Here is a 14136-nt window from a genome sequence, read left to right as displayed (position 1 = left end):
TTTTTTTTTTTTTTTTTTGCAGAGATGGGGTCTTGCTATCATTACCCAGGCTGGTCTTAAACTCCTGGCCTCAACCAATCCTCCTGCCTTGTTCTCCCAAAGTGCTGGGATTGCAGGGATTGCAGGTATGAGCCACTGCACCTGGCAATTTCTAGCTCTTGCCTCCAAGTTTTGAAAAAATCTTAAAAGACTGAGCATCGGGAAGGGCTGGGTCTGAAGCAGACATTCAGATGAAACGACTGGTCACTGGGCCCTGGCTCGGGTGTTCTCTGAGCTCATTTCCAGGCACAGAACTTCAGGTCTGCAACAGGTGTGCAGGGGCGTCAGGTTCAGCCTTCTAGTTTGGGAGGAGACAGAGAATAAAGTGACCTGTCCATGAGATCAGAAGTCTGTGGTGTGGGCAGGAAGCGGATCTTCCTCTCCCACCTCTTCCACCAATATTTTACCATGAAAAACTTTCAAACACAGAGAAATTGAAAGCATTGTGCAGTGAAATCCATCAGGGTGGTTGATCTGCAGCCCATGGGCTGCATGTGGATTATGTGAGGATTTTTTTGCTTATCCGTGGCATAGATCTGTCGGATATCATGAAAATTATGCACAGAACTTTGTTTTTTTGCTCATCAGCTTTTGTTAGTGGTTGTGTGGTCCAAGACAACTCTTTTTCTTCCAACATGATACACAGAAGCCCAAAGATCGGACACCCCTGATAGATTATACAATTAGAGTCTCACTATACATTTTGTCACATCTTCTCTTCTCTTTTCTTTTGGTGCATTTCAAAATCGCAGAAATCAGTACACTTCCTCCCAAACACTTCAAAATGCATTAGCTAGTGTGACATACTTGCTTATAGTTCTTTTTTTTCTTGTGAAACAAAATTTGCTTATAATTCAATGCAAAAAACTTAAGCATACTACCTCATGATTCCCAAAATGCACACACCTAAACCCTTATCAAGACATAAAACATTATTTTCACCTGGGGAAATTCCCTCGTTCTCATTCCCACCTTCTCCCTGTCCTAGAAGGAACCATCGTCCTTTTCCTACCGTAGTTTGGTTCTACCATATCTAGGACTTCACTAAAACCACACACTTCATCTTTTGTGCAAGTTTTCTTTCACTCAGCATAAAATCTTTGGAGATTCATCTATATTGTTTTATTTATCAATAGCTTGTTTCTTTTTATTGCTGAGTAGTATTCTACTGGATGTACAAATATATCAGTTTGTCTGTCATTCTCCTGTGGATGGGCACTTGAACCATTTTTTTCTTTCTTTCTTTTTTTGAGACAGAGTCTCACTTTGTCTCCCTGGAGTGCCACAGCGTCACAGCTCACAGTAACCTCAAACTCTTGGGCTCAAGCAATTCTCTTGCCTCAGCCTCCCAAGCAGCTGGGTCTACAGGGCACTTGAACTATTATATTTCCTTCTCTGGGCTACAGTGAATGAAGCTGCTATGAATATCGTTGCACTGGTCTTTTTGTTGATATATATCTTCATTTGCCCTAAATAAAAATATGTAGGCATGGGATTTCTAGGTTCTAGGGTAACTTCGCTGAGTTCTAGTTTAGTTTAGTTTTATAAGAAATAGTCAAAACATTTTCCAGAGTGGGTTTCCTATCTTACAGCTCAACAACTGCAACAAGAGTTCCAGGCATTTCACGTTTTGGCCAACATATGATATTTGGTCTTTTAAATTTTAGCCATTCTGGTGTGCAAGTGGTGGTTTACTGTGATGTTAATTGTTTCCATTTCCAAGACACTGACATTAAGTAGCTTCTTCATGTACAATTGGCTGCGTATATATCTTTGTGGAGTATTTATTTGTTCAAATCTTTTGCCCAGTTTTTTTTTTTTGCTTTTATTATTGCATTGTAGGAGTTCTTCATATACTAGATCCCAGCTCCTTTTCAGATACATGTTCTGCAAATATTTTCTCAATGGCTTGCCTATTTATTTTCTAAATGGTGTCTTTTAATGTACAAAAGTTTTAAATTTGGAGTCTAATTTATCATTTAAAAATTTTATGAGCATTGCTAACCTTCACCTACTTCTAAGTGGCAAAGATAATTCTATGTCTTTCCCCTAAAACCTGTGTAATTTTAGCTTTTCTATGTAGGCATATGATGCATGTCAAATCAATTTTTGTATATAGTGTGAGGCAGGGGTCAAAGTTCATTGTTTTTTAGTTGTTTCAGCACCATTTGTTGAAAAGACTTTCCTTTCCCTACCTGATTTGTTTTGGCACCTTTGTTGAAAATCAAATAACTGTATAAACCCCATTGATCCATTTGTTGATCTGAATACCACGCAGACTCAGACTCCAGTCCTTTGGAGGCAGCCTGAGAGTCACTCAGAAAAACTGGTTGCTCTGTTTATGGGTACATGTAGCTAGTCCCTGCAAAGCAAAGGGTAAATTCCTACAGACGAAAACCCACGTCTTCCATCTCAGCACATTCCCCACAGTGCCAGCCCCAGAGTAGAGGTCCGAATAATTACTAAATAAACAAAGATTAAAGGCAAGTCACACGTGACACCATAGCAACTATTGAACCATAATTAAGGCAAAGGGGCATTTTAATATAATGGAGAAAAATGGAGGGATAAATTATTGTTTTATGTCCTTTCCAAAGATTTTATTATATTTTGGTACAGACCTCTTTCGGTGCTAATGGCACAAGCAGTAAAAAAAATATTAACTAGGAAAATAGAAAAGAATGTGCAGTGGAGCACACTGTTAGTAGTTTTTCATGTACAATTAGTAGAGCTAATTCTACTTTTTTTTTTTAAGAGATAGAGTCTCACTTTATTGCCCTCTGTAGAGTACTGTAGTGTCACAGCTCACAGCAACCTCCAGCTCGTGGGCTTAGGTGATTCTCTTGCCTCAGCCTCCCAGTTAGCTGCGACTACAGGCCCCTGCCACAATGCCAGCTATTTTTTTGTTGCAGTTTGGCTGGGACCAGGTTGGAACCCACCACCCTCAGTATATGGGGCCAGTGCCTTACTCACTGAGCCATAGGCACTGCCAATTCTGCTACTTTTCTAAAAAGGTGAGGAAAGGTTTAGGAGGCTTTTATTTACTAACATTCATTTTAATTACCATGTATACTATTCTGTCTGTAGCTCTCTACATTTAACTTGTGATGAATCACTTTTGATGCCTCCTTTTTGTTGCATTCTATGTGATGACGCTTTTAAAAACTCAAGCAATGGACTGGAAGCCATCTCTCTTTGTCATATGAAAAGCAGGCTGCCTCATTGCCCTGCTACTATTTCTTAAAGTGGGTGATGACATAGATTTATACTATTCTTATACACACACACACACACACACACACACAGCTGAGTAGTTGACAGTACAGTCTACTGGTTGACCATACATACCGTTTTGACCATTTTGAGCTTTGATCTAATCGGAACTCTGCCAGTATTTAAGCTTTTGCCATTTTTGTCTCCTATGAAATTTTCATCCCAAGAAAGGCAGGATTACACCCTTTCCTAACAGATTGTGCAATGTATTCTTAGTTATCAAAATACGCATAGAGCTTTGGGACTTTGGATTGGTAAATACTCACGATGTGTGAAAAAGCATGATGCATAATGTCCCATCTCAATCCCATAAAATCAGATGTTGTATATATACCCTTCGGATCTAGAAGGACGTGTCACACTATAAACTGCTTGCCACTGGGGATAACTTTGTTCTTTGCTTCTTGTGTTTTTCAGTTTCTTATGTAGCATATATTAACTTTTAAAAAGAAGGTTATTGTAAAAACCTGGGAAAAAAATTAGGACATTAGTTAATCAAGCACATGTCCTATCTGTGATCAGATTTATTGTTGGGGCTTATTAAGTGATATTTTGTTTGATTAGGTAGATAGTCTAAATTTCTGACCATTTTCATTAGCCTTCTTGAGCGGAGAATGTTTGGTGTTAGTGTTCTAGTTCTATTTCTTCATTATAAAGTACTTATTCTTTTTTCACAGCTGTTTTTCCCTTATATGTCATGGGCAAAGCCAGCTAGTAGTCAAGGAATGCTTCTTCTTTCACCCAAGTCTTAGCACCAACATCATTTTTGTAGTGGCATTTACTTTTTTTTTTTTTTTTTGTAACAGACTTTAATTTACTGCAGAGCCAAGCATAATACACTCTAGGTAGTTTATAGGCCACAAGGTCTTTCAGAAAAATACAATAGACCCGGTTTCCACTAAATATGGGCTTTGTACTTTCTTAGTTTCCTCTAAGTCATTAACCTTTTCACCTATAATCATCTTAGTGATAGGACTTAGGCGACTATTATGTAATTGATCATTAGCAAAATAGCCGTGGTAGCAAAAAAGAAAGTTTTCTTTTGAGACATGGATGAACATTTAACCTCTAGGTTGATATTTCAATTCTTAGTTGATTAGTAAATGACTCAAGTTAATTCTACCTTAAACTTTTAAAATAAGTGACATAGATTATACTTATTTAAGAGTCTTCAAGTAGTGAAAAATTGTTGGTGATAATCACATTTTACTATATTCAACCAGGATGTTGATATTATATTATATTATTGTTGTATTTGATTTAGCCAGGAGAATGTCCTTATTATTTGGAGGTAGATGGCTAAAGTATTTAGGGGTGGGGTATCATGATGTGTGTGATTTAGAAAATTATCTATCATCCATTTAATATATAAACAAATATGACAAAATGTTAATTGTTGAGTTGATCTCACACATATATATGGGTATTTGTCATACTATTCTTCTTTTCTGTATGTTTAGAGTTTACATACTAAACAGTCCACAGATCTATTGACAGTCTGATAAGCCAAATCTTCTGACATAATTGTCATGTTGTGCTTTCTGGGCTTTTGACTTTTTTTCCCACATATAACATCAAGGATATTACACTGTGTGTGTTTTTAGGGCCCTCTTCTAAGTAGAAAGTCTGAATTCTTGCAATTTGAGAACTTTGTGCTAGCTGGGAGGGTGAATTTCAGAAAGGCTGTAAAGTTAGTTAAACTCACCAGTTTTTGTCTGAATAATTCATTCAAATGAGGTCAATGACAACATGCCAAGACCAGAAAGTGTCGACCTGCCTTAAGAAGGACATATAGATTCATTAACCATTTCTCATTTCCGTTCAGATATGTAGAAAGTAGGCCAGAGTGGCTGCTGACACAAGGGAATCGTTCATTTTAGAAAGACAACCTTCCTTGGGATAGAGGTGAATGGTACAAGAAAAGGTGTCTCAAAAAGCAGAGAGAAAGAAGCCAGGGAACTGAAGAAAGTATGGGGCAGCCAGCTTCTCTTGCTTTTTAAAGGGAAATGAAGTAGCGTGTACTCACTTCTCCTCAATCATCTGCTTTTGGTATTCTTCATACTCCTCTCTAGTCATCCCTTGGGCTGTGGCAGGATCAGATGGATTCCCTTCTTCTTTTTTTTCTTCAGACCCACCACCAAATCCTAAATTCTTTATCTGGTTACTGATCATGCTTTTCATGAAGAAAGCCATTGTCTCTGCCCCAGAAAAATAAAACCGAAACTCAGACAAAACCTCTAAAAAAACAAAACAAAGACAAAACACACTGAAGAGAAAAACCTCTAAATATTCTCAACGACAGCAGTATGAGAGCAAATGACTTTGCACGGCCTCATCTATTCAAGGGCATTATCATAGAGAAGAGGGGTTTGCCGTCCGTAAGCTGGATTAAAGTGAACTCCTTACTATACAGAGGCAGATGGTTCAGATTACTAAAGCGCGCAATCAGAGGCAACCAACTACCTTCTGAATTAATATACTCAGCTAATTTCACAGGGGCAAAAAACCCCTCACATTATCTATCCCTCTCTCCCTACCCATTTCTAAATTTGTAATTATAAGCACAGCAGGACTGCAGGAGTCCTGTTTCAATTAAATTAATTAGAGCTGACTGATTATATGGCTGCAGTGGAATTTCCAAATTCCAGCCCTGGAGCACGACATCCTGTTGAAAAACTGAGTCCAGTGAGACTCAAAACCCAGAATGCTTCATTAAGCAAAAATAATCCTTTTGATCCATCATTTTATCTCACTGGACTCTAAGTACTATGCAAGGATTTCCTTTTTAGTTTGCTTGAATTGTGTACTGCCTCGATGGTGACTGTGTGTACCCCTTACGTAAATACACCATCAAGGCAGGCCCCCCCACCCCCAGCGAGTGGGCCTTTGATTTACATCTGGAAGATTCTCTCAGCATTTTCCTGCCTGGAAATGTTACTCATCTGCATGGAAATGACGTGCTTGATACTTCCAAGGCTCTGATCCAGAAGGTAAGACCTGTTTGAGTCAAATCATCCATAGGTACAGTCCTCCTGGGTGCTGTAGTTAAGTTGGCTGGTACTGGATGAAACTGACACTGTTTTCTAACAAAGCACACTCTACAGCTGTGTGCTTCCTCAGGTCAAGGGAAGAACTGAGTAACGCTAAGACTTTAATCTATGCTAGTGTTGTTCTAAATAAAGCACTCCAAGAGGAGGTGGGGGGGAGGGAAGAGATGTAATCCAGTTGTAATGATGCTTGTTATTTTATCAGAAAGCGGAAGCCCTTGCAGCAAATGATTATCCTCACACTGTATAGCACGTGCCCCCAAATCGCCATATACAGGAGAAAATGGTAAATTGCGGCTAAAGGTACCTGTAAAAATTTTTTTTATAAAATATTCATTACAAAATTATGCAAAATATTTACCAAATGTTCTCTACAGCTCAGCCACTTCTTTGTAAATTTTGTAATGAATAGTTTGTAAATAAAGGTACATTTAGCTATCATTCTCATTTTCCCTGTATCTGGCAACTTTGGGGACACTTAGTATAATCTGGATTTTTGCCTAAAATGGTTGCTTTATACCTTTTAAGTTCTGTTTTCTCTTTCATTAATCTATTTTTAAACGCTGCTAAAGTGGCCTCAATGTGAAAGACTAATAAAGATAACAGGGTGAAATGTAAACTTAGAAATGAAATGTTAATAGACATTAACACTTAGCTCCATGTTCACTCTCAGATGGGTTGCTTGCAGCTTAACACAGTCAAACCCTTATCTCTAAATTACCATGTGCAATAAACTATATTTCATCTCCATTGGGAGTGTTACTAATTATGGTCTCACAGAACTTTTCAGACCATAAAATAAAAGCCATAGCCTTGTGTTTCTATTGTTTCTTTGTTTGCCAGTTGAACACACAGAAATTCTCCTTTGGAAAGACTGAACATGTGTTTCATGACATTAAAAAAAAAAAAGCCCTTATTTCCCAAATAAAAGAACAACCTTAAGTTCTGTATTATATTATAGTTTGGGTCAGAATGTGAAATTCCTAAAGTTATACCTACAGCCAACTTGGATTTGATAAAATCTATTATGAAATTCCATTTTATTAAGAATTAGGGAATATTATTAGTAGCAGTTCTAAACTCCAAAGCCAGTTGGGTAACCAGTTGCTCTGTGTCAAGTCATTTTCTATATTTATTAAGCATTGTAGGGACTCTTAGCGGCACCACTGTGGCAACTGAATACTCCTGATATTGCTTTGTTTTATAAAATAAAATCTCTTCTTGTCACCCCAATAGATAATTCCACTGAGAATCGGGTCATGTATTAAAAAACTTTTTACGTAACTTATTATAGTGGCCTTTCCACTTGGGCACCCAGTGACTATTTGCTGCTGTATGCAGAATCTTGTAGAAATAGTTGTAGAATCTTCTATTCCTTCAAAAAGGGGGAATAAATACCCCAGGGTACCAGAAGTGGGACCACTAAGTATTACCCTTCCAATGGCTTCTTACCTTACTTACATGAAACTCCCGCTCCTTCCTGCAGCCTGCAAGGCCTTGCATGATTTGGCCCTTGCCTACCTTCCAACCTCACCTACCCTATCCCCTTTGCTCATTCTACTCCAATCACATTCTACTCCAATCTCATTGTCCCTCAGACCAAGCTGGTTCCCACCTTGGGCCTGGTAAAAACTCCTGGCCTGGCCTGTTTCCCTTCCACATTTCACGAGGCTCACCCTCATTTAGTTTAGGCCTCTCTTCAAATTCACCACCTCAGAGGAATTCCTGACCATCCTAAAATGGCTTATTTTCACACCCCCCTGCACTTTTTATCCTTCTATCTCACCCTCTACTTCTTCATAGAACTTATCATTACCTTAAAATATATTTTCATGATTTCGTTGTTTACATTCCTTCTACTCCACTGGAATACGAGGTCCATGAGCGCGGCCAGGGCACCTTTGTATGCTCATTGCCAAGAATCTTGCCTGGCACATAGTGGTTGACGAGAATTTCAAAAACAAAATTAATGAATGATTGCCACCACATATAATGGCTTTTTCATTTTTTTTTAGACAGAGTCTCATTTTGTCACCCTTGGTGAAGTGTCATGGCGTCATAGCTCACAGCAACCTCAAACTCTTGGGCTCAGGCAATCCTCTTGCCTTAGTCTCCCAAGTAGCTAAGACTATAGGTGCCTGCCACAATGCCTGGCTATTTTTAGAGATGGGGTCTTATTCTTGCTCAGGTTGATCTCGAGTTCCTGAGTTCAAGCAATCCAGCTGCCTCAGTTGGGATTACAGGCAGCAATTTGCCTTTAGTAGAGGAAGTCAAGATACTATGTGGGTGAGTCGGGGCACTTGCAAGGCCATCTTCAGGCAGAAGTATAATCTTAGTGCTTTACGAATCAAAGCCATAGTGGTTGTGCCTTCTTTGCTACTTCTTAGGAACAAGAACTTGCTATAGTTTAAAAAAAAAATCATGTCTCATTCTGATTTAATGGATCATCTTTGTAAACAGTGATTGGTTGTGACCTACTTGAAATGTTTGATGGCAACTTACCCAAAGAATTTACTAAAGAAACACTAATCCTATTAGTGGAATTATATTTTAAGAAAATATCACATTCAAACTGCATAAATCCATTTAGGTCCTTCACCTGAGGTTTTTTTTTTTGAGACAGAGTCTCACTCTGTTGCCCCAGGCTAGTGTTGTGGTGTCATAGCTCACAGCAACTTCAAACTCAGGGATCAAGGGATCCTCTTGCCTCAGTCTTCCAAATAGCTAGGACCATAGGCACCCACCATAGCACCTGGCTAGTTTTTCTATATTTTTAGTAGAGACAGAGTCTTGGTCTTGCTCAGGATGGTCTTGAACTTGTGAGCTCAAGCAATCCATCCGCCTCGGCATCTCAGAGTGATAGGATTGCAGGTGTGAGACACTGCACCCAGCCTGATTTTTCTTTTCATATTAAATGCTTAGTTTTACTCCTGTAATTAAGGTTGGTTAGTGATAAACTTCCTCATGGAAATCATGGCTATTAGTTCATCCTGTCTCAGTTGATATTATCCTCTTAGCAGATGGCACAACAGCATTTCGGGGGTAAGCCACACAGCTAAACCTCAGCATTCATGAAGGTCAGCAGAACGGGCAGAAAAAAAAAAAAAGGTCACCAAGTACTAAGTGCAGAGATAACTTAAAGATGAGATTCACTGGGAAGGACTTTCAACCTCTATTCTAACTGGAAAAGCATTCATGTAAAATGAAGAAAAAGTCTAGAGAAATATTGTAAGATATTGTATTTTGCTGTGTGAAATGTGCTCCCATGTATAATGCACACACATGTGTTGGGCCCAAACTTTCAGGAATATGCCCTCCAGAAAGTGGCTGACTCTTGGGCAGGAGAGACACATCTGGGGAACGCTAATGCTGCCCCAATAAATGTGCAAAATGCACAGTGCTCTGTAGAGGCTGCCCCTTCCCTTTCTTGGAAGCCCTTCCCTCTCCACCACAATAGGGGCTTCCACAGAGATGGCCATGTGTGTGGCCAGCAGGGAAGTTTCTGAGGCCACTCAGCCTACAGGCAGCCAGATAGGTCCCTGGGACCTGCACAGGGCTCCTGGTCCCCTCTGGGTAGCGACGGCCTGCCTTGCCAGCCCTGCCACTGCCCCCTCCCTGATCTTGGTGCTCTAGCCCACTCCCACCATATCCCAGATCATCCCAAACTGGAACTCTGTGTGCCTGGTGGGCCTAGCTGCGAGGGTGAGGTGGCTCTGTGAAGCCCACTGGGCTCTCCTACTCACCAGCTGCACTACCCATGTATAAGGCACATTCTTATTTTTCCCTCAAAAATTTGGGCAAAAAGTATGCATTCTACATGGCAAAATACAGTAGAAGGAGCATTATGGAAACCACAAAGCAAATTAAATACATAGTCCTAAACATAATAACTGCCTACTGGAGACAATTTAGTGGCGCAGGTTTTACCTAACAAAGTGTCTTATACATTATAGACACTCGATACATATTAAACTGTGCTGAAATGCCAGGCCTAATAGCATGGTGCTTTTCATTTCTTTAGGTTGGCTAATATTTTTGTAGACACAAACCCAAGGTTATATACCAGCTGTGCAAAGAGATTTCCCAATCACAACAGTAAGACGTTCACTGACCTATACAGGACTGAGGGTCCTCCTCATTATTACCGTGGGGTTATGTGACCATTTGTTAGGTTATGAGACCATTTGTGACTCTGGATTTCCAACACGTCTCAACTCTTTTTCTCCCAAAGTGACCATTTCGGGAAATGCATCCCAGGTTGATTCTTCCACCTTCTACTAAGAGTCAATAATGTTACACCTGACGATACTTCAAAATCCCTCTGGTATTTCTTTAGCCAACACTTTGTGACTGATCTATTTCAGGTTAGAGACATCGATTCTTGGTGAGGTAATATAACTAAATTCTATTCTGTATCCTCTCTATTACAGAACCTCCATGCTGGTACACAGTACTGAGTTGGTACAAAATTCACTGGTTCCAGTGGTTGTTATTCTCTAACAAGACATGCTGGCCTCCATGACCTGTTTGTAGATCTCCATGTTGGTTCTACATGGAAGGGGAAGATTGGCTGGGAACTAAAGATTAATTTCCTAACTTATTTTATTTTATATATATGTATACATACATACATACACACATATATACATATGCACATGTATATATATACACATGGTTCTGTTTCTCTGAAGACGGTTCCTGGAAGTCTTCATTGCTTCTGTGGCAACAGTGGTCATGAGAGTGCCCAGTCCAGACGGCAGAGGGGCTGAGGGTCTGGCAGGAGAGCACCACCATTGCCTAAGAGTAGTGGTGAGGCCTGTATGTGCTGGAATGGGGTAGAAGTGATGCCGCTGCTAGGCTGTGGTTGAAATGGAAGAATCCAGAAGAATGAGCAGTGACGGCCAACAAAGGAGACAAACACAGCAGAGTAGCGGTGCCCAGTGGTCATAAAAGGGGTTCAGAGGAAAAGAGTGAGCAAATGCCACGCAGTAGCTGACCAGGTGTTGTCTGAACTTATTTGTGAGCATCTTAGAAACGTAATGGAACTCTCAACACTGCTTAGGACCGTTGCCTTATAACTCACAGGCAGTTAAGAGAAAGAGCCAAAAAGCCTGGGATCCAGTGTTGCGGGATATATTCAGTTGTCTCTTCAGATTTTCAGACCTGTAGAGTAACAGTGATCTTTACTGGGCACCAGCATCTTGTTTCTGGCTCTTTTCGTGTACTCTGTACATTTATTTCACATATCATATTTTAAAGATAAAAACTGAGGTTATGATCTGTCCTGACTCCAACCCTCGATTATTTCCTGGTCATTTTTGACTTAGATAATTATGTCCAAAATCTATGTCCCATATATGGAACTCAATCTCCCTTTCCCTCACCTCCAGCTCCCATTCTCTTTCTTGTGTTCTCTATTTTTATTTTATACTATGTTCCATTCAATTCCCTGAGCCAGAAGCAGAATAATATCCCACGTTATTCCTTCCCATTCAGTCCCACACCAAATCACCATTAGGTGTTTACTATGTTGAAACCCCAACGTGCCCTGATGGTGTTAGGAGGGGGGGCCTTTGGAGGTGATTGGATCATGAGAGTGAAACCCTCATGAGTGGGATTCATCCTTTATGAAAGAGGCCCACAGATCGTCTCTTACCTCTCTGCCTAGGGAGGTTATAGTGAAAAGATCGCCATCTAAGAATCTAAGAAGCAGGCCCTCACCAGACACCAGTGCCTTTACCATGGACTTCTTAGCCTTCCAGAACTGTGAGAAACTTTTGTTTATAAACCATGTCATCTATGGTGTTCTGCTATAGCAGCCCAAACAGACTGAGACAATGCTACTCTAATAGTAGATGAGAAAATATTTGCTGGGCGGTGCCTGTGGCTCAAAGGAGTAGGGCGCTGGCCCCACGTACTGGAGGTGGCCGGTTTAAACCCAGCCCCCGGCAAAAAAATGCAAAAAAGAAAAATCTGCTATTTTTATAATTTTCTACTTTTCTATTTTCACTGTCTGGTTCTTCCTTCAGGTCACCATTTTCCACTGGAAGGAGCACTGTAACTTGTCTGTCTCAAGTCCAGTCTTCCCCCAATCCAATCTCCATGAAGCAGAGATTGCAGTCTTCAAAATGCAAATGTTCCCCTCTGCTGAAAACTTTCATGATCTCTCACAGCCCTTTGGATGAAGCCCAAGCTCCTAAGCCCATGCAGCCATGGGAGCTGGCCTCTGTATATTCAGTCCAACCATCATTCTCTCCTTTATACTCCAGCGTAACAGATTTAAAAATTGTCAACTAACCTACACCGTTTCTCAACTCCGTGCTTTTGTTGATGTTATTTCGTCTGTCTGGAATAATCCTTTCAGTCCATCATATTTGCATGGCAAATCAGAGCCTACGCTCACTGTCAGCACCTGGTTCATACAATTCCTTCAATTCCCACTCACCTCCCCACTCTACTCGAATTTAGACACAAGATTCTTCAAATATGAGTATTTGTGCATCAATTCTGAAAAATTTCTTTTTTTTTTTTTTTTGAGACAGAGCCTCAAGCTGTCCCCCTGGGTAGAGTGCCGTGGCATTACAGCTCACAGCAACCTCCAACTCCTGAGCTCAAGCGAGTCTCCTGCCTCCGCCTCCCAAGTAGCTGGGACCACAGGTGCCTGTCACAACGCCTGGCTATTTTTTGGTTGCAGCCGTCATTGTTGTTTGGCGGGTCCGGGCTGGGGATTCGAACCCGCCACCTTAGGTGTACGTGGCTGGCGCCTTAGCAGGTTGAGCTATAGGTGCCGAGCCAATTCTGAAAAATTTCCATGTTACACTTTCAAACAGTTACTCATCACGATGCTCCCTATTCCTTCTAGAATTCCTGTTATATGTACATCATACCTTCTGATTGCCAATTCATTACGTCTTCTACCATTTTAATATCTGGGCTGTACTTATGGTAATAGTCCCAGTTCTATCTTCTAACTGAGTAACTTTTCCAGCCATGTCCAATCTTAATCCCTTCCCTCGTATTTATGTTGCCTAGAGGTGGTTCTCTGAAATCCCAGCTGTTCAGTTTTTCAGTATTCCATTCCTTCCTCATTGTTTCTAGTATTTTATAAACTCTTCAGTATTTTTAGTTGTTTTATGTGTACATACCTGTCTTTTCGAGACTGTTCTATTCTCTCAGATTCCTGGAGGTGCCAAGTTTACTATTTTATTGGGTCTCTTTTATATTTTTCAGGTTTGGTTTATAACTTTTAAGGCTCATTTCAGTTAGGACTGACTGTTCTGTGGCTAATATACTTTTGTTGTGCAATTATTTCTAATGAGCGGTTTGGTTTTGCCTTTTTTCTGGATTTTACCAGACAAGAACTGATCACATTGATTTTGGCTTGGAGAATTCCACACCGTGCAGGTAAAGCATAAGCTTGGGGCTTCGGTTTCTTACAGAAAATGTATCCCCCTGCCCAGAGGCCCAGGGAGAAGCTTCCCTTTCTTTCTCTGATTTGGTGCAGTATGCTTAACAGGTCCTTTCAACCCATTTCCTCTGAAGGAGCAGCCCTTCTAGGGTTCCTGCTTTATCCCAGCGGCTCAGTTCAGGCACTCTAGGTTTTCCCAGTTCAAAGCCTCACCCTTAGTGCCCCAAAGGAACATGAAAACTTCCAGCAATAGTGCCTAAGCAGGGCCTATAGTTTCTGCTATTTCCTGCCACCAGTAGGCTCCCTGTTCAGTGTTCCAACTGTTTCCTTTCAAACTATCTATGTACTTATATTTTTTATTTTGTCCAG

The 14136-nt window shown here is 40.5% G+C and overlaps 1 protein-coding gene across 1 annotated transcript in view; it reads right to left on the bottom strand.

Annotated features, from left to right (window-relative positions):
- Positions 1-5697, bottom strand: part of CPLX4 (complexin 4) — a 20451-nt gene extending 14754 nt beyond the window's left edge. The window contains exon 1 of the mRNA XM_003788424.2: positions 5339-5697. Coding sequence (XP_003788472.1) covers positions 5339-5505 — 167 coding nt within the window. The 5' untranslated portion in view covers positions 5506-5697. The remainder of the gene's footprint in view (positions 1-5338) is intronic.
- Positions 5698-14136: the final 8439 nt, after the last annotated feature.

The sequence above is a fragment of the Otolemur garnettii genome, unplaced genomic scaffold (genome assembly GCF_000181295.1).
Source record: "Otolemur garnettii isolate 467f Iridium unplaced genomic scaffold, OtoGar3 scaffold00027, whole genome shotgun sequence".
Taxonomy (NCBI): domain Eukaryota; kingdom Metazoa; phylum Chordata; class Mammalia; order Primates; family Galagidae; genus Otolemur; species Otolemur garnettii.
Note: the sequence above shows the minus strand (reverse complement) of the source record. Positions and strands in the feature narration are given on the sequence as shown.